At 35.7% G+C, this 27,863-nt stretch overlaps 1 protein-coding gene across 1 annotated transcript; it reads left to right on the top strand.

Annotated features, from left to right (window-relative positions):
- Window positions 1-254: 254 nt before the first annotated feature.
- Window positions 255-19,866, top strand: LOC113465514. The gene is made up of 3 exons (XM_026820081.1): window positions 255-663; window positions 19,397-19,532; window positions 19,622-19,866. The coding sequence occupies exons 1-3, from the start codon at window positions 382-384 to the stop codon at window positions 19,864-19,866; spliced, it is 663 nt and encodes a 220-aa protein (XP_026675882.1). The 5' UTR covers window positions 255-381.
- The last annotated feature ends 7,997 nt before the right edge of the window (window positions 19,867-27,863 follow it).

Genomic DNA, 27,863 nt, shown 5'->3' with positions numbered 1-27,863 from the left:
GTACTAAGCACTTATGAAAGCAATAGTAGAAGAATCAGAAAATTTCGAATGAAATCGCAATCTTCTGTCCAGGAAAAAACGAACATAGGAGACGTGACGGCCTGCTGTGTGCGTTTAGCGTTTTATAGTTCAGGCTACGACAACGTGCTTTCTTATAACGTTGACGAAACATCAAACCTTCCAATGGTTCTTGACGTTGTGATCCTTGGAGACAGAAATTGGACTGCCACAGATTAATTTACTGTAAATTTGTAGTTAGTTACAGCCAGAGCTTAAGGGCAACAGAAATTATTCGTTAAGCACCTATGACAGCAGTAGTAGAAGAATCAGAAAACTCCAAATAAAATCACAAGCTTCTGTCCAAGAAAAAACGAAGTCCTGATGGAAAAAAGAGGACAGCACGAAGATATGAAAAAAGACTTTGCCAAATTAATGAAAAGTTGTGGTGTCAGCTTAACGAGAATACCAAAAACCTGTCTTTGTATGAAATGTGCAGAAAGGTTTTGGAACGAAAAGAAATTTGTAAACGGCGCCCTCTGGAATGTATACAAGGCCAAGAAGGAAAGGGAGAAAGGAATCAATTCTAGACGTTTGCAAATAATTGAAAAAATATACAAGGAAAAAGTTTACAAAGAGAAGAAATGTGAACAACTATTGCGCCAGGTAACAATTGAATTGAACCAGGTAAACTTAGTCAACATAATCAAAAATTTGGAAAGATATATTTCATTACTCTCTAGGTAGGTATAAAAATACAATAATTATAATGTTTAGGTAATTTGTATACATAGTAAAGAAGGGTGTAGTTAAGGTTACAATAGCAATTAGGTATGTATATAGGTACGTAATAAAAAAAAATATCTGGTGTGGCGTAGTGCGTACCACCTAAAATGTATCCGCGTACCACCAGTGGTACGCGTACCACCGGTTGAGAACCTCTGGTCTAGTGTCTAGTCTTACGTTTATGTTTGAGTAATGTTGAATGTTTTACAACATTGGTGGGTGACTATAGGTTGTCCAAATTCACACATCACGTCAGTCATAGATTATGTTTGTATTTTTGATGACTCTGTTAAGATTTTGAGAGACAGATCACTCTAGAAGCTCGAACATATTTTGGCAGTCGGTGATTTCTTCTTTGCCTTGACCCAATGTTGGTCTAGTGTCTAGTCTTACGTTTATGTTTGAGTAATGTTGAATGTTTACAACATTGGTGAGGTGACTATAGGTTGTCCAAATTCACACATCACGTCAGTCATAGATTATGTTTGTATTTTTGATGACTCTGTTAAGATTTTGAGAGACAGATCACTCTAGAAGTAGATGTAAGTATAAGAATCCGAATACTTAGATGTACTCGTAAGTATAAGAACATTAAAAACAATGGAAAGGCAAGTACGAGTAACTACCTATCTATTTATAGAATACAATTTGCCACAGATCGTTCACACATCACGTCAGTCATAGATTATGTTTGTATTTTTGATGACTCTGTTAAGATTTTGAGAGACAGATCACTCTAGAAGTAGATGAAAGTATAAGAATCCGAATAGATGTAAGTATAAGAACATTAAAAACAATGGAAAGGCAAGTACGAGTAACTAGGTACTTATCTATTTATAGAATACAATTTGCCACAGATCAAAAGATGTAAAGTCCAATTAACTCCAAAGAGTCAACTCGTAAGTATAAGAACATTAAAAACAATGGAAAGGCAAGTACGAGTAACTACCTATCTATTTATAGAATACAATTTGCCACAGATCAAAAGATGTAAAGACCAATTAACTCCAAAGAGTCCTTGTACAATGTCACTGTAGATTGTAGAGCATTCTACAACATACACTTGTAGGCAATACAAACACAAACATAGTAGTTTTTAGTTTCTACGAAGAATCTCGGAAAATACAAAGCTCCTGTACTTGTAGAATTGCATCAGAACTATATCATCACATGAAATGACACTAATTGGACACATATTTCAAAGTTCACTTACATTTTCACCCGAGATGAACTCCAAGGAATACCCAAGTTAGTAACATTAAATTTATTATCCGTGTGAACCCTTTTGTCAAGTTTGAAACTATTTCAGGCATGATTCGCGAAAATACACAATCCAAAGTCGCATTTTTTGATGAGAACCAGATGATGTTTTCTTTCAGTACGCCGAAATACTTCAAGAAGATATCCGTCATAAGTTCATAACCTTTACCTTGAAATTTTCCCCAACTCTCTTTCCTTCCTCCCTCTTCTTCTATCACTATTTCTTGCAACACATTGAACTTGGTGTTTCTGACACATCCACTAACATCTGATTTTTCTCCCTGTAAGAAGATTTAGCACAACCACTATTATTTTTATTTGTATTATCATTGCCTATTCAAAAGCCTCCTCAGTGAAATCTCGGAAAATACAAAGCTCCTGTACTTGTAGAATTGCATCAGAACTATATCATCACATGAAATGACACTAATTGGACACATATTTCGAAGTTCACTTACATTTTCACCCGAGATGAACTCCAAGGAATACCCAAGTTAGTCACATTTGTTTTTTTATCCGTGTGAACCCTTTTGTCAAGTTTGAAACTATTTCAGGCATGATTCGCGAAAATACACAATCCAAAGTCGCATTTTTTGATGAGAACCAGATGATGTTTTCTTTCAGTACGCCGAAATACTTCAAGAAGATATCCGTCTTAAGTCTACTTCGGTTAGCATGCAGAAACATTACCCTATCCCCACAGAAATTCCATGCAAGTAATGATAATTAACTTGAACTATCTCCAAGAGATGCAGTCAACGAAATTAGAAGAAATGTTGCAAAAGAATATTTGATCATCTTTAAACCCATGCTTTTGATAACATACATAAGTTTCCTAAGCCTTTCATGCAGCTTCTACTGAGAAATTCTCTATTCTTGGCTCTTGAGTACCTACGTGAGAAATTCCCCATTGGATATAAGGTAAGGTATCTACAGATTTTCACTTTGAGGAACTCTTTAGATTAGGTCAAACCTTTTCCTCGGCTTGAACCTTTCTCTTCCTCCTAATCGGGTCCTTAAAGAAATCTTACCTTATATAGTTTCTCCTTCTGGTACCAAACATCTTCCTCTTCTTCCTGGTTTCCAAATCCTGGTACCACGTCCAAATTTAAATCGTCTCGAGACCGAGATAGAATTCGACGCCTGGATACCATATCCGTGGTTGTGAGCGTGTTAATGTGCGGTCCACAGCTGAAACAGAAAGAAAACAGAAATGGGTTAGGTAACATACAAAAAGATTTCAATTTCATATCACATAAATTTTCTTCTATCACTAAAAATATAGAATCAGCCACAAATTTCGAAAAGAAAGAACAAACATCACACGACTTTCCTTATCCTATTAAAAGATGCTTATTTGGGTGTTTTTCTATTGTAACTTTTACAATATCTCTAACCGTTTATAGTCAGTATAGCTGAAAACCGTCAAAAAGTGGTCGAAATCTGCCAAAAAGCGACTAAAATGCCGCCATTTGCAGCACCAATCCTAACCAAAAGTTTCGTGTTGCATCCTTGTCACATTAGTGGATTTCACACCAAATTTCAAGTTTCTAGCTCATACCGTTCCCGAGATATTATTGTAATAATTACACCAAAAACCTCCAAAAAGCGGCAAAATACCGCCAAACGTTGCACCGATATTAACCAAAAGTTTCGTGTCGCATCCTTGTCATATTGGACAGCTGTATGCCAAATTTCAAGTCTCTAGCTCTTACCGTTCTCGAGATATTTTGTTTACAGACAGACGGACAGACAGACACACGGACCAATGGCTGAAACTTTAGATTTAGGCTCTAGGCCATGTTGTATTTTTTATCCAGTCTTATTACACTCGTACTAAACAGTGTGTTTAAAAAAACAATACTATAACAATGAGCATCACATTGAAAAACTACAATCCTTGCGCATGCGCGGAATTCCCTGTGGTGGTTTTTGCGTACATTGGATAAATCCAAGGTATAAACACTGTTTCTGTGTTTCATGGACATATTTAATAACATTGTATTATTTTAAAACGTTGGATTTTTACATTTCTATTCCAATTGTCCATTGTTTTTTTACAAGCTTAAAACAAAGCTATTACAATGATTTGTGCTGTATGGGTAGTAACGTAAAATCAAGTCAGGAACCACAAAACTAGATCCTTCAAAATGTTATTACAGCAACATACACATACACAAATCAACTTACACACTGCTGCTACCGCCTTGGAAATATGAGGTTAGTATTTTGAACTCTCATAAACTCTTCAGTTATTCACCATGATTCCATGGTGTTACAATAGATATCACGTGGTTCGTGGTTCTTAAAGTTAGGTACATCGGATTGTTTGAAATTAAAGTTCTAACTTGACACGTAATTCTAAGTTGTTTCTGGAAAGAAACAAAGCTGGACTGAAACTTGAAGCACCATCCAGTACCATAAATAGTCAGATAATTTGGTTTACATCTGCAGGATCAAGTGAAAGATTCTCCTCCTATCAAGATGTTAAGTAAGATATCATGATATTTTAATACTATAGGCTTCACCATTTTGTCTAGGTATGTTTTCTATAGACCTACAAAATTATAATTCTAAAGAAAATTTTTATGAGAACCATCAGCCACACGAAGATTCTCCTCCTATCAAGATGTTAAGTAAGATATCATGATATTTTAATACTATAGGCTTCACCATTTTGTCTAGGTATGTTTTCTACAAAATTATATTTCTAAAGAAAAATTTTATGAGAACCATCAGCCACACAGACTTCACCTAGGTATCTATTAAAGGTGTAATTTCTAATAATGAAATCTTGATCACCTTGAGTTTTGATTATTTGGTCCACGAAATTCTCTTCAAATATCGAAACATTTCAATGTGATTCTTTCAAATATCTGGCACTTTACCATGGTTTACTATTATGTGGATATACTTTATTTGGGAAATTGAGTTATTAACGAGTTGTTCAACGAGAATGAAGATGATTTTTGATGAGTTCCGAAAGAAGATGTAGTAATGAAGACATTAAGTAATTGCATAATTATGTAGGTATTTAAACTTCTGACCCAATAATAATGCGTCAAATCGTTTCCGAAATATTGCAATTGGAACGTCGTCAGACAACTTTCCTGACATCTGTGGCCGAAACGATAGTGTAAGAAGTGAAATGAGTGAACAAACAGAAGAGTACACAAGACCGCCTTCGTACAGAAAAAGTGAACGACTAACTAAACCAAGTAACAGTCCCTTCAAAAATGAATACACTAAAATTCTACTGAAAGATTTCAAACATTTATTCCAAGGCCAATTAAAACCTACACTACCTACGGTGAAAAATTCAAAGGATATCATTCATGATGAAAAATCTAAAAAATATTACAAGAAACAAATTGATAGGCCGGTTAAAAAAGAGACAAGGTCACGGAAGAAGCAATTTAAGAGAGAAAAGGGAAAAAGAAATATTCGCAAGCATAAAAAGAGGACTACTTCCAAGCGTCCAAAAAAGGAAGATATGGAAGAAAATGACTCTGAATTAGAACTGATAGGTGCTGATAATGAAAATCTTACAAGTGAAGACATGTCAAAGGATGATACGTTACAGGATGTTGGAGATAAAGAAGAAACTAAAGGACAAAGCTCTACAAGTATCACAAGGGCTGAACAAGACAAAAATACAAAACAGAATTTTCCAAATGTTGTCATTTCAGCAAAAAGAGTGGAACCAGCCGCATTCAATCAAGCTCTTGTATTGATAGACGAATTTCAGAACTTGTTTATCAAATAGTGAGCTTAATAATGACTTGGAAATGCCACCTTGAAGGCATAATAACAATAACAAGTATTTCATAATGATTATGATATCGTAGATACCTAATACATAGGTATGTTACAATATTTTATATCAACTATCAATATGCAACTTCTGACGTTACAGGATGTTGGAGATAAAGAAGAAACTAAAGGACAAAGCTCTACAAGTATCACAAGGGCTGAACAAGACAAAAATACAAAACGGAATTTTCCAAATGTTGTCATTTCAGCAAAAAGAGTGGAACCAGCCGCATTCAATCAAGCTCTTGTATTGGTAGACGAATTTCAGAACTTGTTTATCAAATAGTGATCTTAATAATGACTTGGCAATGCCACCTTGAAAGCATAATAACAATAACAAGTATTTCATAATGATTATGATATCGTAGATACATAGGTATGTTACAATTTTATATCAACTATACATATGAAACTTCTGAAAGCAGTATTGGTCGCCCACACTTCTATCTACATACTTTGAAATAGTCATAATTCTTCTCATTACAAAGTTAATAGGTATTTCTGGATAAACCATCAAAAGGGGGACTATAAAATTAAATAGCTTTTCTTGTCTAAGATAAAGCTGAATCAATTTTTCACAAAGAAAACATCATTTTTGTGCATGTAACCCCATATTACCTCGTAAAAGTATTGCAATGTTTCTGCTGAAAACATTTGTGGGGTATTCGATTTCCATAAGTCTCTGCCATTGACCATATTGTAGGTACCTACTTAATGTTGTTGCTCTAATGTTTTTTTCATGTGTAGGTGTAGGTTTATTGGAGACGTGGTAACTGTCGTTAATTAAATTGACATTTTCCCTTACAACTTAACTCAAAATGGCGGAGAAAATAAATGTAGATATTTAGAATTTGCGGCTTTTTACAAAGTTTATTTTATTTTCTCCTGCCAATAATACCTATATTTTGAAATTCTCTCTTGACGTTTGTACACCGACCAGTGACTAGTCTGTTTGTATGGATAATGGGGTCTTTTTGTCTCAATTTGACATCTAATGAACTTTAAAGCAAATTGCGTGAATTTTGGAGAGGTCAATGGATGTATCAATCAAGAATATTATATATCTAGGTACCCAAGTGCCCATCTACAAAATTCGATTACGAAACAAAGCGATCTGGAATTGCTCAAATCATGGACTGGACAATTTTATAAAATGACAATATGGATTTTTAGTGACCCATTTACCTACATCATACATAGAGTAAAGGTCAAAAAGGTTAAACAATGGTGGTCACATGATAACAATGGATAGTATGGATACCTAAATGGCATGTTTGTATTAAGACATAAAAGCAAGGTCGATAGACTTCGCATTCCTTCATCACAAGCTAGAATGGCCATGATGACTTTATTGTTCTTGTTGATAACAGCATATATTATTCCTGTAAAGTATCTATTTGGATCTATTGTTCTTCATAAAGGATAATATAATGTTGTAAAGCTCTGACCATTCCATCACCAATGACTTCAAGTCATAGAACAACAAGTTAACGTTTCTACCCTGGAAACTATTGGGGAAAAAGGAATTATTTTTGACTGAAACCACTTTCTGGGATAGCTGACTGACGACTAGCTTTAAAATATGCTTTTTACTTTCTATTTAGACAGTATAATTGTCATAATTCAAGCCATTGCAAGCTTCTGGATTATTTCGCAGGAAGCTTTTCTTACATCTGTATTTGTCACCAAGCATGTCATAATCATTGATAATAATAGCCCTTGTTATGAGACCATTATATCTGTCATCATTAATCTCATCACTAACGTCATCAATCCTAGTATCATTAAGATTGTCATGGTTCACATCTAGGTGTTGATCCTGCAGCATGGTTGACACATCAACTTGATGCGATATTACGACAGGTTAGTAATGTACAGCCGTGTGAGTGTGGGACGAAAACGAAAGTGTGTATTGTCACTATTGTGTGTTTATAAGAGGGTTGAAAAATTGGAAGCCACAGAAAATCCCTCGTGGGACGTTTGTACACCGACCAGTGACTAGTCTGTTTGTATGGATAATGGGGTCTTTTTGTCTCAATTTGACATCTAATGAACTTTAAAGCAGATTGCGTGAATTTTGGAGAGAGGTCAATGGATGTATCAATCAAGAATATTATAAACCTAGGTACCCAAGTGCCCACCTACAAAATTCGATTGCGAAACAAAGCGATCTGGAATTGCTCAAATCATGGACTGGGCAATTTTATAAAATGACAATATGGATTTTTAGTGACCCATTTACCTACATCATACACAAAGTAAAGGTCAAAAAGGTTAAACAATGGTGGTCACATGAGAACAATGGATAGTATGGATACCTATTATACAAAGTACCTACACTAAATGTCTGCAACTATGATTATAGATTTTCTACATACTTATTTGTACCCAATATTTACGTTCGAAAATTTACAAGAACTTAAGGGATAAATGTGACGGTTGTGATGGTGTAAATTTCAGATCGGGGACGGACCTCGGAAGGACGGAACTCGAATTTTACCCTAAGGACGAAACTAGGAGCTCTCCGAGAGACCATGAGTTAGAAGACCCTCAGGAGATGATGACGTCTCCTGGAGAGGTAACTATGATTATAGATTTTCTACATACTTATTTGTACCCAATATTTACGTTCGAAAATTTACAAGAACTTAAGGGATAAATGTGACGGTGTAAATTTCAGATCGGGGACGGACCTCGGAGGGACGGAACTCGAATTTCACCCTAAGGACGAAGTTAGGAGCTCTCCGAGAGACCATGAGTTAGAAGACCCTTAGGAGATGATGACGTCTCCTGGAGAGGTATCTTTGGTTCCAGAATTTAAAATTTTATGTTCGCAAAATGACCTATGGGTTTGAAGTTGGGTTCTTAGTACTTACTGACATAATACATTGTACAATACTGCACTAAAACATATAACGAGTATTTACCATACATAGATATTAGATACCAGTACGAGTAAGGCCAAAGCCATAATGTATCCTATCACGACCGTAAACTTTCACTCAGAATCAAACTAGTGCCTTCTATTTAATTGAGTATGCAATCAGCCATATTACTAGCATTGTAGAAAATTCCTAAGAAGTTGGTAGATAACTAGACAGTAGATAGTAAGGTAGATGGAAAAAATTTCAGAGTTGGATAAGTTGCTTTGGAGTTGTTGGAGCGACATGATTTGTGCAAATTACAAAGAGGTCTTTACCTTTAGTGTCTTGTCCACGTACCTATTTACTCCAGATTCCTCTGGAAAGTCTAGAAAAATATTTAAAAATTCTAAATAATGCCAAATGGTAAAAAACGTCCTTCCTAATCCTAAGTCAAGTAATTAGTGCTGGCCTGTAATTATCGCATTTTTTGTTAAACCAATAGAAACATTCCTAACATCAGTATGAACATTACACACCAGATTAGAGAATGCCATAAAAACTCATGTTATTACTGAGGGGAAATGCAATTATAGGTAAACTTACCAATCTATCTACCTCTACCTACCTATGTATTCGCTACCTTCATTATAAACCTGGCTCAAGGGTTGAATCCCTCAATAGTAACCAACTCCGCTGACCGACGGGTCTTAACCCATATTTTGGGGTTGTTTGCTCCTACACCTTAGCCTCTGAGTGGGTTTTTTGTGTATGGAGATAAGCTGAGGTCCTATTTACTCAATAGTTATTGAATATCCGACATCATGCTAACAAAAATCGTGAGCGAAATTCGGATTATTAAGACTAATTAAGGATCATATTTCATTACTCATTGATAGATGTTACATAAACAAATATTGGAATTTCTTTCACCATCATTATTCGTGCAACAATAATAATAATACTACCATTCTTAAAAGTAATAATAACAATAATAAAAACTTGTACTTTTTTTAAGTGCCGGTACTTGAATTTATATGGCATTATCGTGTATTATAAATCAAAAAACCATACCTACTGTTTACGTTAGACATGGTCCGATTTATGTTCTTTGTGTAAGGATTACCTATAAATAGGGTATCGGAAAGGAATGTAAAAAAAAGCCAAGTTAATACCTAGCTGTTATATCAGATGTGAGGATAACGCGGATGGCAATGTTGTAACTGCAGCCCAAAATGGGAATAGGGGAGCAGTGAAAGCTTTATTGTAAAAAGAAGAAAAAAAAGTAAAAAAAAAATAAATAAATAATAATAATAAAATAAAAATAAAATACTTATCTTACAAAGCAAAATACTTACTTTTTCAAGCATCAAATTGGTACCTACTATACCTAGGTATTAAACAACTTACCCCAACAATATCATGGACACCAATGTTTTAAAGTTTGTACCTTAACCTTCCAATAAAGAGGGATATCTCCAAATTACCTGAAATCAGAAAGAGAAGGTACCAATATAATTGTTGTACCAATACTTACTTTTTCAAGCATCAAATTGGTACCTACTATACCTGGGTATTAAACAACTTACCCCAACAATATCATGGACACCAATGTTCTAAAGTTTGTAACTTAACCTTCCAATAAAGAGGGATATCTCCAAATTACCTGAAATCAGAAAGAGAAGGTACAAATATAATTGTTGTACAATATGAATCTATTAAATCTATTTAGATAAAGCGCTATACCTTCATTAAAATACTAAAGGCAAGTGAAATTAGCAGGTAGGTAAGTAGGTATACATAGGTACCAGATAATTTTCACAATATTTTTCTTGGACTTTATTACTCCACTTTTTACTTCCTCATAATAACGACAGTATTTTGAAAGATGAAAACAGAGATAATAACTTAAAGGTCATTGAAAATCTTGGCCACCTGATCCGATTTATAGCCGTTAGGAGGTATTAAAAAAGAAACAATTAATATTAATTATGAATCTATTAAATCTATTTAGATAAAGCGCTATACCTTCATTAAAATACTAAAGGCAAGTGAAATTAGCAGGTAGGTAAGTAGGTATACATAGGTACCAGATAATTTTCACAATATTTTTCTTGGACTTTATTACTCCACTTTTTACTTCCTCATAATAACGACAGTATTTTGAAAGATGAAAACAGAGATAATAACCTAAAGGTCATTGAAAATCTTGGCCACCTGATCCGATTTATAGCCGTTAGGAGGTATTAAAAAAGAAACAATTAATATTGCCAGGGCTATTAGCGATAACAAGGTAAAGGGTGTACCAGGAATTGTACATGACGAAATAAATTGGTCTCTTGTAGACTAAAGAAAATGGATAAATCATAAAAAGAGTGACTCAGAAATACCTATACGAAAGAATGACCAGAATTGGAACAATAAAAGACATAATTATGTACCTACCTATACAAATGCAATCCTGAAATATGCATAGGGAGAAATATCAAGAAATTTTGAAATAATGGGATGGGGAATGCTTCAGCTTTGGCGAATTTTGGTCTTGGGTACGACATTCTACTAGACAAGCTTCAATTTTGTTCACTAGTTCACTGACAAAATTGGGAGATGAATTGGAACAATAAAAGACAAAATTATCTACCTACCTATACAAATGCAGTCCTGAAATATGCATAGGGAGAATTATCAAGAAATTTTGAAATAATGGGATGGGGAATGCTTCAGCTTTGGCGAATTTTGGTCTTAGGTACGACATTCCACTTAACAAGCTTCAATTTTGTTCACTAGTTCACTGACAAAATTGGGAGATGTCCCCTCAAAAGCCAAACTTGGGAAAATCAGCACAACATCTTCTGACATCCTGTATGGATTTTTTACTAGCGACCTTCTCTTTTCCCTTGTCTAGTTCTTTTGAACGAAAAACTTAAAACGACTCTTATGGCATGTTTGTATTAAGACATAAAAGCAAGGTCGATAGACTTCGCATTCCTTCATCACAAGCTAGAATGGCCATGATGACTTTATTTCTTGTTGATAACAGCATATATCATTCCTGTAAAGTATCTATTTGGATCTATTGTTCTTCATAAAGGATAATATGATGTTGTAAAGCTCTGACCATTCCATCACCGATGACTTCAAGTCATAGAACAGCAAGTTAACGTTTCTACCCTGGAAACTATTGGGGAAAAAGGAATTATTTTTGACTGAAACCACATTCTGGGATAGCTGACTGACGACTAGCTTTAAAATATGCTTTTTACTTTCTATTTAGACAGTATAATTGTCATAATTCAAGCCATTGCAAGCTTCTGGATTATCTCCTTCGAATTGCAAAACATTCATAGTTTAGGGAAAGATAACTTTATCTCCTTCATGTGGAGCTTCACAAAGTTACTGAGACTTCAATAATGTACAGAATATTCGCAGGAAGCTTTTCTTACATCTGTATTTGTCACCAAGCATGTCATAATCATTGATAATAATAGCCCTTGTTATGAGACCATTATATCTGTCATCATTAATCTCATCACTAACGTCATCAATCCTAGTATCATTAAGATTGTCATGGTTCACATCTAGGTGTTGATCCTGCAGCATGGTTGACACATCAACTTGATGCGATATTACGACAGGTTAGTAATGTACAGCCGTGTGAGTGTGGGACGAAAAAGAAAGTGTGTATTGTCACTATTGTGTGTTTATAAGAGGGTTGAAAAATTGGAAGCCACAGAAAATCCCTCGTGGATTTATGTTTTCTGTGGAATTTTTGTCCGGTTCTGAGTGATAACAACTATTCATGTGTAGTCAAATGCCATTCCATCTCCAGTTTGAAAAACTGCGTCTTTAAATATTTACCTAAACACCTCTCCCTTAGAAATAAGCAAATATTTTTCGTGATTGCTGAATCTCCCTATTTTCTAAGTCCCTGAATATTTTTGTTTCCTTAGGGCTTAGAGTAGATATAAAAAAAGTAAAAAGCATGCAGCATAATTATTTAAAGGTAAGACAATAACTGTAACCTCAGGACATAACATTCGTTCACACAGTTCCAGAACTTTCCAGGCAGCATGTGTCTCATTTGAAGTAGTTGATACCACAATTGCATTGGATAATGGGCTAATGTCATCTTCAAGAACATAACAGCAAACATTATGTGCGCGGATGTGACATGACTTAATCAGAAGAAAGTGATCCCAGGTCCTATGTTCACACTTCTGGTGAAATATAAAATTAATTGTCCAGCACGGAATTGTCATATGAAAGTGACGGAACTTTCTCGGTGACTTTGAGAACGTATGAAATTTCGGAGTAAACATTAGGAATAGGCGCATCATGTCGTGAATTGTCACAGTCATGAGCTTCTTCAGAATCAGACTATTGTATCACATCATTACCAAGATACCAAGTAGCAAGTAGAGTAGTACATACTTCAAAAATAAAATAGTCAACTCTGGGAAAGTACGAGTACCTGTCCATGTCGTGAATTGTCACAGTCATGAGCTTCTTCAGAATCAGACTATTGTATCACATCATTACCAAGATACCAAGTAGCAAGTAGAGTACTACATACTTCCAAAATAAAATAGTCAACTCTGGGAAAGTATTTGCCTTACTTTGATGGCAACCTACAAAATTGGACTCTGTTCTATGAAACTTTCAATAGTTTGATTCACGCAAGTAAGGTTTTGTCGAATGAACAAAAGATTCATTATTTGATTTCCCGTCTGAAAGGTTCAGCTCTGTCGGTGTGCAACTATTCCGCACAGACATAAAACCTAAAAACTGTTCATTAAAAAAATCACACATAAACAACCCATTCCGTAAAGTTGCAAAGTACCATAGCGAGGGCGTGATGTGGATTGCAATGCATCTAAATAATTAAACACAAGACAAGAATTCTGTTAGTTTAACCTTCTAATACAAAGACAACTATGTCGTCAATAATAAAATTTTCCAAACAAGGAGGCAAACGGATCAGAATCCAGGTTGCCCATAAATTTTCAAAACAATCCCATGCTGTGACATATGTATCAATCATTCATTGACCAAGTTGGTGCCTCAGTTGTTGCACTCAAAGCTCTAAGCATACCTGATTTAGCTGAATTTCTTTTGTATTCGCATCATGTCGTGAATTGTCACAGTCATGAGCTTCTTCAGAATCAGACTATTGTATCACATCATTACCAAGATACCAAGTAGCAAGTAAAGTAGTACATACTTCAAAATAAAATAGTCAACTCTGGGAAAGTATCTCGTTAAATCGTAACAGATTTCTCACATTAGTTGAGGAAACTCTGAAATTTCCAACAAAATTCTTCATTAAAAACACAAAAGGTGTGGGCTTGCTGGATTTGAAACTATTCCGCACAGACATAAAACCTAAAAACTGTTCATTAAAAAAAAAATCACACATACAACCCATTCCGTAAAGTTGCAAAGTACCAGAGCGAGGGCGTGATGTGGATTGCAATACAACTAAATAATTAAACACAAGACAAGAATTCTGTTAGTTTAACCTTCTAATACAAAGACAACTATGTCGTCAATAATAAAATTTTCCAAACAAGGAGGCAAGCGGACGCAAAGTACCAGAGCGAGGGCGTGATGTGGATTGCAATACAACTAAATAATTAAACACAAGACAAGAATTCTGTTAGTTTAACCTTCTTATACAAAGACAACTATGTCGTCAATAATAAAATTTTCCAAACAAGGAGACAAACGGATCAGAATCCAGGTTGCCCATAAATTTTCAAAACAATCCCATGCTGTGACATACATGGACACATCTATCTATGCCATTGAACTTAACGGATCCGGGGACTGTTGTCATATTACTGTCATAGTATCTAGTATCTACTACTTTAAGTACAATAATTGAAACTCTTCGGTCATGATTATCTGAGGTCAGACTGATTTTTGTCTAGAACACAACTTAACGGATCCGGGGACTGTTGTCATATTACTGTCATAGTATCTACTACTTTAAGTACAATAATTGAAACTCTTCGGTCATGATTACCTGAGGTCAGACTGATGTTTGTGTAGAACACATCTGTCTCGAGCCGAATAGTGAAAGCCTTTTGGAATATTGCTGAAAGACTGTAGGAAATGCCTATCTGTGAGACCGTTGCTATTTAAATCTACTACTTTAAGTACAATAATTGAAACTCTTCGGTCATGATTATCTGAGGTCAGACTGATGTTTGTCTAGAACACATCTGTCTCGAGCCGAATAGTGAAAGCCTTTTGGAATAATGCTGAAAGACTGTAGGAAATGCCTATCTGTGAAAAGACCGTTGCCATTTGAGAGCATCTTTAAGTGATTTTCAAACAACTCTTTAGGTCTAGGTCAGTACCAAAAGAGGTTCTGCAGCTCAGACGACAACAAATAATGAGAAAAACACCAAACTGCTAGTGTATCCGAAGAGCTAGTATTGCGGGGCTTGGGACAGGACACAAAAATTATATAAAGTTGACGCCTTAGACCAGAGAGAAGTTAGCATATTTCCATTTATAGATTCTTGCAGTTTTTTCCTCTGAAACGCTTCCGGGGCAAAGAGTAGGAGTTTGTGTCGGGACCAAAATAATCTACATAGAGGTGTGGGTCTGGCTTGATGTGATAATATCGAGCTGCCCACTAAGAGGTTAATAACATTCGTACTTCTACAACTTGAATACAAATACGAGGAATTATTCGTACTATTGATATCAAACACAAATGATATTAGAAAACCCATGGTCATGACCAAATGTTCTACTTCTACCTCCTTGTTTTTGTTTTCGTGACTAGTCCCTTCACTGTTATAGCAAGAAACGAAAAAGAGCCAACTCCATTTCAATAAGTAGGAATTTTTGAGCAGATGGTATTGATATTAAGTTCATAGTCAAAGAAATTCCATCATCTAAAATTCAGTATCTAAACGTGGTCTGGCTTGATGTGATAATATCGAGCTGCCCACTAAGAGGTTAATAACATTCGTACTTCTACAACTTGAATACAAATACGAGGAATAATTAGTCTTACTATTGATATCAAACACAAATGATATTGGAAAACCCATGGTCATGACCAAATGTTCTACTTCTACCTCCTTGTTTTTGTTTTCGTGAGTAGTCCCTTCACTGTTATACCAAACATAACTACCCTTCACTGTTATACCAAACATAACTAGTCCCTTCACTGTTATAGCAAGAAACGAAAAAGAGCCAAATCCATTTCAATAAGTAGGAATTTTTGAGCAGATGGTATTGATATTTGTCAAAGATGTTCATAGTCAAAGAAAGTCCATCTAAAATTCAGTATCTAAACGCCATTTTATACCATGCGGAGTTGCGGACACCTCTTTGATGAGTCTCAAAGATTTTATCACTGAGGAGTGAACGCTCCTGGAGGTAATTTCATACCTTCTTCTGAAGTAATCGGAAATTTTCTTTCACCAGAGAGGGAGGCATCTATTATACACCCGCAGATAAGATTTCGAGAACCTTTTTCATTATAGATCCACCGTGAATACTGATGTATTGGAAAACCACCCACGCAAGGCAGGGTTCTCAGGAATAAATGAACATGATTCATACCATACCTTGGTGATGTTCAGTTGAAAATTTATACCCTTAGGTCCTGCAAGTTTTACATATTATATTACATCCTTCCTATAAATAGTAATTATTTATTGAAAGGGAATTAGATATACTACCTAAGTAACTCTTTTAAGATTGGATGAAATTGAACTCATATCCACTTCAAGGCATGTATAATTGAAATGAGATATTGATTCTCTCAAGTTCGAAGGTAGCTATTTGGCGTTGCTAAATGTGAATCAAGGTAAACTTAATTAAGTTGGAACTAGCTAAGGAGTAAGACAATGAACTCAGCTTTCACATTAAAAGCCTCAAGTAGGAGCCCTTGCAAGAACAACCAATCAGTGTAGCAAAGGCAAGAGAGTATTGCAAGTTGCAAGATGTTCTGTCATCTTGGTGAAACTGTCTAGCATGAAGAAGACTTAGAATGCCTCCGAGAAGAAACGACCATTAGTTTTATTTTAATGATCCAAGATGAAATTAATAGATCAATAATTGTGATTAATTACGACCAAACTGAAACAATTATACCTCGTTTAATTTCAGTTTTTACTTTCCAGAAAAGAACTACTTTCTAATAGTTCACACAGCGGTAGACAAAACTGTCAAGTCACTTCGAGAATGAAATACAAACTGTCACATCAAGCTTATTGTTACTTTTTTACAGTTTTTACTATGATACTATAAATACCGGGACCGTAAATAGGTTTGTAGTCTGGTGGATTTAAGTCTTTTGGTAATTTCTAATTTTAAATGATGAGCCCTTTCTTGAAGAGTCCGAACTTATGAAAAGTTCCCAGAGTTCCAAGATTCCCAATTGATCCTGAAAATCTTACGTTGCTTTAATCCAAGTATTCAATACCAGCTTGATTTTAAATCGGACATCCGTCAATTAACCAAAGTATTTACCTGTCTAATATGTAGGTAAACAGGTATCGATAAAAATGACCACAAAAAGTATACAGAACTAGACTCTAAACTAGATATTCTGGAATTAGTAATGCCTACAGTAGTGCTGGTATGTTGGGGGTTTCTAATACCTAGTAACCTTCATTATGTCGAATAAAAGGCCTGCTCTCTGCTCTTTAAAAGAAGTATTACTTGAGAAGAAAGTGATATTTTGAATGACAAAATGGGCTATTTAAAGAATATAAATGATGGATTTCTCAAAAGCTCAACCAGTTTCCTTACTGTAAGGAAAGATAATACCTAGTAACCTTCATTATGTCGAATAAAAGGCCTGCTCTCTGCTCTTTAAAAGAAGTCTTACTTGAGAAGAAAGTGATATTTTAAATGACAAAATGGGCTATTTAAAGAATACAAATGATGGATTTCTCAAAAGCTCAACCAGTTTCCTTATTGTAAGGAAAGATGTAATGTTCCAATCATACGTACCAATCTCAAGTAGGTAATAAATAACCTCACTTCAATGTTCTTCCGATATAAAGTACAATAAGTACATTGTTTATGCTTCATTATTGTGATAGCAGAAGCCTTCTCCGCCCTAGTAACCTTCATTATGTCGAATAAAAGGCCTGCTCTCTGCTCTTTAAAAGAAGTCTTACTTGAGAAGAAAGTGATATTTTGAATGACAAAATGGGCTATTTAAAAAGCTCAACCAGTTTCCTAGATGTAAGGAAAGAAAGGGAAGATGTAATGTTCCAATCATACGTACCAATCTCAAGTAATAAAAAAAAACCTCACTTCAATGTTCTTCCGATATAAAGTACAATAAGTATACATTGTTTATGCTTCATTATTGTGATAGCAGAAGCCTTCTCCGCGAAGTATTCTTGAGATTCATCATAAAATGTAAAAATGTCTTCACGGACATAACCCTGTTGAACCGAAGGCCTAGCCCCTTCTCTAGACAATGCTATAGGTAGTGCCCACGACAATCCTATGACAGAAAGTGAAATGAATAGAGGATGGCAATATCAAAACGCACCGCATTATACGCACGTTTGTAAAAAGGAAAGTTACAAGGAAGGTTTATTAGGAAGGAACTTGCTATTGGGTGCATTACTTAACGCTTAACGTAATAAATTTCAATGCACGAAGAATAGCCGCAGAAGAGACATTGCCGTTTATCATCCGTCACTCAAAAGGGGAATATAACCCATCTCATAGAAGACTAAGAAGCAACTCCTGATAGAACTGCTTTGTTACCTACCTGCCTGTGATATTTGATGCTGGGTGTTAACCCTGTTGAACCGAAGGCCTAGCCCCTTCTCTAGACAATGCTATAGGTAGTGCCCACGACAATCCTATGACAGAAAGTGAAATGAACAGAGGATGGCAATATCAAAACGCACCGCATTATACGCACGTTTGTAAAAAGGAAAGTTACAAGGAAGGTTTATTAGGAAGGAACTTGCTATTGGGTGCATTACTTAACGTTAATAAATTTCAATGTACGGTATGGGTGCAGTGATGCATTGTAAGATACGACTCTACATTGTAGGACTGCGGATATATTAGGAAGGAACTTGCTATTGGGTGCATTACTTAACGTTAATAAATTTCAATGCACGATATGGGTGCAGTGATGCATTGTAAGATACGACTCTACATTGTAGGACTGTGGATGGGTGTGAACATCACACGACTTTCCTTATCCTATTAAAAGATGCTTATTTGGGTGTTTTTCTATTGTAACTTTTACAATATCTCTAACCATTTATAGTCAGTAGGTATAGCTGAAAACCGTCAAAAAGTGGTCGAAATCTGCCAGACAGACGGACAGACAGACACACGGACCAATGGCTGAAACTTTAGATTTAGGCTCTAGGCTAGGGACCTCAAAACGTGTTTTGGCACTAAAAACTGACCATCGAAAATTTGACCCGATTACATTACTTTCCTTCCTATAGGATAAGGAAAGTAAAAACTTACGAAAGAAATAATTGCACTAAAAACTGACCATCGAAAATTTGACCCGATTACATTACTTTCCTTCCTATAGGATAAGGAAAGTAAAAACTTACGAAAGAACTTTCCCTGTCGCGTATAATATCTCTAGTAGCGCGGTCAAACTTTCTTGACTTGGCGGGGCGGAGCGCTACCGCGCTCCTTAATTGATCTATTTCCAGCGATTTCCATGCTTCATCAGAAAGATCAATTTTGAAAGCAAGAAGTTATTACCCAGTGAGATAATAAATATAGATGATCTCTATTCTGAATTTGATATGAATCACATAGCTGAAAACAATAAAGTTTCTCAAAAAGGCACAAAATGCTGTATTGAAATATAGATGATCTCTATTCTGAATTTGATATGAATCATATAGCTGAAAACAATAAAGTTTCTCAAAAAGGCACAAAATGCTGTATTGCTCGAAATATTGCAATTGGAACGTCGTCAGACAACTTTCCTGACATCTGTGGCCGAAACGATAGTGTAAGAAGTGAAATGAGTGAACAAAGAGAAGAGTACACAAGACCGCCTTCGTACAGAAAAAGTGAACGACTAACTACACCAGGTAACAGTCCCTTCAAAAATGAATACACTAAAATTCTACTGAAAGATTTCAAACACATAAAGAAAATGGATAAATCATAAAAAGAGTGACTCAGAAATACCTATACGAAAGAATGACCAGAAGAAGAATATTGGAACAATAAAAGCGATAATTATGTACCTACCTATACAAATGCAATCCTGAAATATGCATAGGGAGAGATATATCAAGAAATTTTGAAATAAAGGGATGGGGAATGCTTCAGCTTTGGCGAATTTTGGTCTTGGGTATGACATTCTACTTAACAAGCTTCAATTCTGTTCATTAAGTTCACTGACAAAATTGGGAGATATCCCCTCAAAAGCCAAACTTGGGAAAATCAGCACAACATCTTCTGACATCCTGTATGGATTTTTTACTAGCGACCTTCTCTTTTCCCTTGTCTAGTTCTTTTGAACGAAAAACTTAAAACGACTCTTATGGCATGTTTACTTTTTTACAGTTTTTACTATGATACTATAAATACCGGGACCGTAAATAGGTTTGTAGTCTGGTGGATGGTGGGTTTAAGTCTTGGTAATTTCTAATTTTAAATGATGCGCCCTTTCTTGAAGAGTCCGAACTTATGAAAAGGCCGAACTCCCACAGTTCCAAGATTCCCAATTGATCCTGAAAGATGGTTTGTTAGTTGTATGTATCAAGCTGTCAAGTACCTACATTCTTTCAAAGTAACTTCTGATGAAAAGGCTTTCATCCTGATCCAACACAATTCAATCATTGACCAGATCACCCATGTTCAAAATTTTATAATTATCCAAAAGACATCTTTTCTTTATTCTGCTATCGCCATTCGGCGAAAGCTAAAGCCGCTACAACAACAACAACAACAACAACAACAACATGTTATGAGTGTATAAAGACCTGGATTGGAGATAGAGCTGCATCAAATGGGGCCAGCGGGCAGTCCAGATACTGGTCTCATGTAAACCACTAGTGTCCAGTAACACTCCAGTCTATTTACATGACCAGAATCAATTCTTATGGACTTCTGTTGTTTTATGTCCTGGTATACATATTTCGATACAGTAATCATTTCCTTCACCAAACACTTTAGGCAACTTGTTCAGCAAACATTCACTATTAACATACAAGAGATCGGTACCAGTCATAAGAATATTAAGACTCCACGAGATATTGTTTGTATAGCTCCATAGAATCTATTGTTATGTACTTAAATACAATGGGCAATACCTAGAGGTTCCAACTTCTTTTAGGCTAGGTAGTTCAATAAATCAATTACTTAATGATAATTGCAACTACTTGATTTTTGATTTGATTGAAGAACTCCAATATTATAATGTGAATACATTATTTGATTCATTTATAAGAGTCTTATAACTATAATTATTTTGAATTGTGGTAGTTCAATAAATCAATTACTTAATGATAATTGCAACTAGTTGATTTTTGATTTGATTGAAGAACTCCAATATTATAATGTGAATACCTACATTATTTGATTCATTTATAAGAGTTTCATTTGATTCATTTATATAATTATTTTGAATTGTATATTATTATTGTTAACAATGATTGTCGTATCTGTCGGTAGTGGAACACTAGAATTCAAGTTGTATAACACATTGATCAATATGTTAACATGTGTGTCCATGTTCGTGTCTACAGGTAGTTGGGAAAGTAAATAGGAGAAGTTAGTAAAAACATCGAAATTTCGACATGGATCTGCTCGCCTACTCTGTAATCAAATTTAGATAGCATTAAAGCAGAAAAGAACTATCGATAAAGTAATTTCCCTTATGGATGGTTCTTTTCTGCTGAATGCTGTCCATTTGTCAGGAAAGTTGAACTTTCAACCGTGGTTGAACAAACTAGTAGGTATACCTACCTAGAAATCTACCTACTCAGTCATAGGTAGGTACTAGGTACAAACAGAAGTAATATTCTTACCCAAGTCCCCAACCTTACACAAAAGAACAACAAACTGATCGGCTTGTTGAGATAAAAGGACTCAAAACTTGGCTACCAAGTAAATGATAATAATGGCCGTGTAAGATATGACACCAGTCATGTGGGCGGGGCACATATCTTGTAACTGCATATCAAAAACACGAAGTACAGAACAATGCTCTCATAAGTCATCATGCAACACTCGTACACGTTGCAAACTTGCAGGCCCGGATTTGTGAGAAATTCGCAAGTCCGCTGATTTGCATACGGGTCCAAATTGTAGAGGGCCCGACTTGCAGATGGGTTATGTTAAGATTAGCAAGAATAAGTTGAAGGAAAGGGGATAGAAGAGGAGGAAAGCAAAAGACACGAAAGACATGAATTTCTCTCTCCATTTCCATGTCATTCAGTCTCTCTCTTCCTTCCACTTCTTTCTTTCAATATTCCAAGTCCTTTTGTTTGAAGATCTCTTTTAATCTATACTTCTTTTCTCTTTTGAGGAAGGTACACGTTGCAAACTTGCAGGCCCGTATTTGCGAGAAATTAGCAAGTCCGCTGATTTGCATACGGGTCCAAATTGTAGAGGGCCCGATTTTGGGAAGATTGGAAAGAATAAGTTGAAGGAAAGGGGATAGATAAAGAAGAGGATGAAAGCAAAAGACACGAAGAGAAATGTACTTAGTATGAATCTCTCTCTCCATTTCCATGTCATTCAGTCTCTCTCTCCCTTTCACTTTTTTCTTTCAATATTCCAAGTACTTTTCTTTGAATATCTCTTTTACTCTATACTAGTCTATACTACTTTTCTCTTTTGAGGAACTACACATAGGATCCTGAATCCTGATAGAAGGCTTAACGACTACAGGAGCCTGGTAGTCTGGACTACGGTGATAGTAAGCCGTAATATAAATGGTAATAAACATACGATGGTCCATTAAATTTGTACAAGTTGTGCGCGAATTATACCGGGTGGTGATACTTGAAGTTACGTCGTCAATAATGTCCAGTTCACTATAGGTATTGATGTCGTCTACTTACAGACTTACACATATGGGTACCTGACTACCTATTCTATTCCTGATGTGAGCTATCATTTTCTTATAATCCAAAATTCAGATTCCTAGTCCTATTTGGTTCCATCAATAAGATTTCGACCTTTTAAAAAGGTCTATCACATCTGAATTCCTATTGAATAGGAAATCAAATCCTACGAAATTTCATACGGATCGATCCTATCAGAGGAATCCATAGAGTTGTAAATTACACATAGGATCCTGAATCCTGATAGAAGGCTTAACGACTACAGGAGCCTGGTAGTCTGGACTACGGTGATAGTAAGCCATAATATAAATGGTAATAAACATACGATGGTCCATTAAATTTGTACAAGTTGTGCGCGAATACTACAGGGTGGTGGTACTTGAAGTTACGTCGTCAATAATGTCCAGTTCACTATAGGTATTGGTGTCGTCTACTTACACATATGGGCACCTGACTACTTATTCTATTCTATTCCTGATGTGAGCTATCATTTCCTGGAATCCAAAATGCAGATACTTGGTTCTATTGGGTTCCATCAATAAGATTTCAACCTTTCAAAAAGGTCTATGATTATTTACTGTGTTCGTGCGACAGGTATCATGGTATCCATCTCACGGTGGATGAGTATCTCCGATCCTTCCACAACCAGATAATATCTCGGATCTTTCCATGTTTCATTAAATTTGTACAAGTTGTGCGCGAATAATACCGGGTGGTGATACTTGAAGTTACGTCGACGATAATGTGCAGTTCATTATAGGTATATTAGTGTCATCTACTTACACATATGGGCACCTGACTACCTATTCTATTCCTGATGTGAGCTATCATTTTCCTGTAATCCAAAATTCAGATACCTACCTAGTCCTATTTGGTTCCATCAATAAGATTTCGACCTTTTAAAAAGGTCTATGATTATTTACTGTGTCCGTGCGACAGGTATCATGGTATCCATCTCACGGTGGAGGAGTATCTCCGATCCTTCCACAACAAGATAATATCTCGGATCTTTCCATGCGCTATGCTCATTATGATAGCATCCTTTAGCAATCTCATTCAATAGGGTACCCAACTACCCAGTATGGTAGGCTAAACTTTAAAGTTCCCTATTACCTATACATCTACAATGTAAAGTTCTACTCCACATTATAATTGGAAGAACTTTCACTCACTTAGTGATCACTTCAGTGAGCACCACTATTATAACACTCTTACGTGGATATTATTCTAATTGTTTTCTCCGAATATTAATTAGATTTGAGGGAGGTACGCACCTTTAAAACCGTCTTCAATCGCAAACCTACATGTTTGTTCTAGTTGGTTGTTTAGGAACAATGTGATGCTTTTGTGAGGACTTCAAGAACTGCATAACTATGTAGGTGTTCCTATGTTACGAGTGTAGAAAGACCTGGATTGGAGATAGAGCTGCATCAAACGGGGCCAGTGGGCACTTCAATCGCAAACCTACATGTTTGTTCTAGTTGGTTGTTTAGGAACAATGTGATGCTTTTGTGAGGACTTCAAGAACTGCATAACTAGGTGTTCCTATGTTACGAGTGTAGAAAGACCTGGATTGGAGATAGAGCTGCATCAAACGGGGCCAGTAAACGGTCCAGATACTGGTCTCATGTAAACCACTAGTGTCCAGTAACACTCCAGTCTATTTACATGATCAGAATCAATTCTTATGGACTTCCCTTGTTTTATGTACTGGTATACAAGTATACATATTTCAATGCAGTAATCATAAATTTTTGTCGATGGTGGGATTCGAACCCGGGACCTTCTGCATGGCAAGCAAGCGCGTTACCACTAGACCAACCGTGTTTTATGTCCTGGTATACATATTTCGATATAATCGTGTTTGTGTTGTAACGTTGGAACTACTTCAAAGCTCATGTGGGTGATAATTACTCAAGTTGTAAATCGAATTAAAAGGCCACACATACCTGTAGAGAGAAATATGAAAAGGCCACAAAGTGGAAAAGTATAAGTACCTACTATAAGTATGTAGAAGAAATTAAAAACGATGTCACGAAAAATCCTGACCTGCCTGTAGGTACCTACTTCAAAGTGACTGTTAATATACCTACATGGTACCTAGGTATTATACATATCTAGGTAGGTATATTACCTATGGTGAAGGTACCTTCTACATACTTACCAAAAGTTTCAAAAGTATTAGTGCCTAGTGAAGGGTGAAGGCGTTTCTTTTGATCACAATAAGTCGGTACCTATATATTTCGTACCTATAGGCAATTATTTAAAGCAGTACCTAGTTATTTATTTATTGACTACTCGATTTCTGAATAATTTATACACGAGGAAAAATCTCTTTGTATCCTGTCAGACCATAATCTCGAAGCATCTGTGAACTCAAACTGAAAAGGCTAACAAGGAGCTTGGTGGTTGCATGATGAAGATGATAGATATCTTCCAATCTTGATGGCTGAAACTCTTGGCAGTATTTTTGACATTATCGATGGTGTGAATTTCTCTACAGTTTCTTCAGTGGAGAGTGGAGTTAATGTTCCTTGCTTTGTGAAGAAGCTTTCTAGAAATCTTTTGTCTGATTGGATGAGAAATGTTTTTGGCAGCGCAGGGGCATATGATTCTAACTACCTGTATTTTTATGTCTCTGCTTAACGTGGAATATTTTCGTGTTTTGATTCTAGACTCTGCCAACTTCGAGTATATGCAATCTTTTTCGACGCAGCACTGGAAGGTGAGAGGTGCCCATTTTAGATTTAGCAAAACATATTGTAATAGGGAAGAAAATAATATGTGATGAGTAATAATAATATGTCCATAACAGAGTGATTGATTTTAATGATGCTTGAAATCTGATCTTGAATTCCACCTTCATCTTCAAGGTAATCGTGGATTCTTCCCAAGTCCAAGTTCAAATTATGAAAAGCTTTTGGTTCATCCTAAGAATGTTCGGATTCAGAAAATTAATCTTTCCAACTTACCACATAAAGCAGTTTGCAGATAGAGGCTAATGTGATTGTTGTTCAATAGTCACATTATCATTTCGTTCAATATTCTTCTCTCGCTTCAAAGACTCTTCGAGACAATATCTGCCAAATCGTCATCATATGATGTCCCTAAACGGATTTACTTCAGGTGTATTCTGGGTGTTCTTTTAGACTTACCGTGCCTTATCACCTTATCAGGAACGGAAAAACTCTTCTGCTCGGCCAGAATTCGAACTCGGCACTTCAAGTCGAGAATCGGTTCTCTTCGGCCATAAAGACAGACAAATCCTGTGGATGTCCGAAAGACATATCACCAGTATAATCATGCCTGATGGTGCAACTGTCATAAGGAATAACTGCATAGGATGCAACATACATATCAAAATAATAATTATAATGTGCAATACTGCAGATATGTTTTGACAGTGGCTATCTTGTTTTTCCATCTCTGTACTTCTATGCAATTATAATTATTTGATTTTATAAAGTTTTTCCTGATCATGTGAGAAAGTTTGGGACCTGATAATGATCATCCATGCTGTAGGTATAAGAAGTAATGCGTTATTTGTATTTATCCGTAATAATTATGATGGATATATCCTGCGAATATAATTATCTTAGTTATCTTATGTTGCTTTAATCCAAGTATTCAATACCAGCTTGATTTTAAATCGGACATCCGTCAATTAACCAAAGTATTTAACTGTCTAATATCTAGGTAAACAGGTATCGATAAATATGACCACAAAAAGTATGTAGACCTAGGCTCTAAACTAGATATTCTAGAATTAGTAATGCCTACACTAGTGCTGGTATGTTTGGGTTTCTAATACTTACCTATTAGTAACCTTCATTATGTCGAATAAAAGGCCTGCTCTCTGCTCTTTAAAAGAAGTCTTACTTGAGAAGAAAGTGATATTTTGAATGAAAAAATGGGCTATTTAAAGAATATAAATGATGGATTTCTCAAAAGCTCAACCAGTTTCCTTATTGTAAGGAAAGAAAGGAAAGATGTAATATTCCAATCATACGTACCAATCTCAAGTAATAAATAACTCGGAATGGGATCTGACAATCTTACGTGGATAAGGTTCAAATGTTCTGATGTCCATGGAAATTTCTCTCATCCAGTCATAGAGGTGATTAATTACTCATCTGTAAAGAAATTTCGATAAAACGAATTTCCTCATGATGAAAAGTTCCACATAGGTACCTAACGAAGAAATATTCACAATTCTGCCTTCCTCGAAAGTCAAGACCTTTAGAATGTACAAAAACTCTTTATAACGAAAGTATATTGAAGTTGTTCTGGAATGGTATCTTATGTACGAACTATAGAAGAGCTTTAAAAGAAGGAAGCCCTTTGTAAAAGCTAACAACCCAAAAGTAGGTAAATGACAGCATAAACATTAAGTACCAACTTGACTACATGACGGTAAATGTAGGTAATGAAGACAGACAAGGGCTATTAAGAAAAGAAGCTAAAGACGTTAATAAACAATAGGAGACAATGTTAGCAGCACCCAAAAGTAGGTAAATGACAGCATAAACATTAAGTACCAACTTGACTACATGACGGTAAATGTAGGTAATGAAGACAGACAAGGGCCATTAAGAAAAGAAGCTAAAGACGTTAATAAACAATAGGAGACAATGTTAGCAGTGTTGAACTTTAATGTGCTCGTTGGGACATCGATCATCAATCAAGCCATAATTTAAACCGAGACATTCGCACTCTTTGATTGTTTATTTATGTGATTTCATTAGACAGCCCACACCCATTATTTTGCTCGTTGTAATTGTTTGTTATTCAACAAGGAAGTTCTACCATTCAACAAATCATCATTGCAGATTTAGTGGCGTCTCCAGAGACAAAGGGGCCCACGGAAGACAGGAGGAAGGTAACTTAACTACCTTCTAATAAGAAATATGGCCATGATGAGCAAAATTTTGGTAAATATATACCTACCGATGTACCTATCATAAATAGCAATCAGATATCCCACACCCACATTTTCCACCCCCATAACAACCATAACATATCAAATGTGTCCATAAATATGATTACAGATTGAGAATTACAACATGCCAGACATAAACTCGAGTTGACT

This window comes from Diaphorina citri, unplaced genomic scaffold (assembly GCF_000475195.1).
Source record: "Diaphorina citri unplaced genomic scaffold, Diaci psyllid genome assembly version 1.1 scaffold120, whole genome shotgun sequence".
NCBI lineage: Eukaryota > Metazoa > Arthropoda > Insecta > Hemiptera > Psyllidae > Diaphorina > Diaphorina citri.
This window is presented reverse-complemented; position numbering and strand designations above follow the sequence as displayed.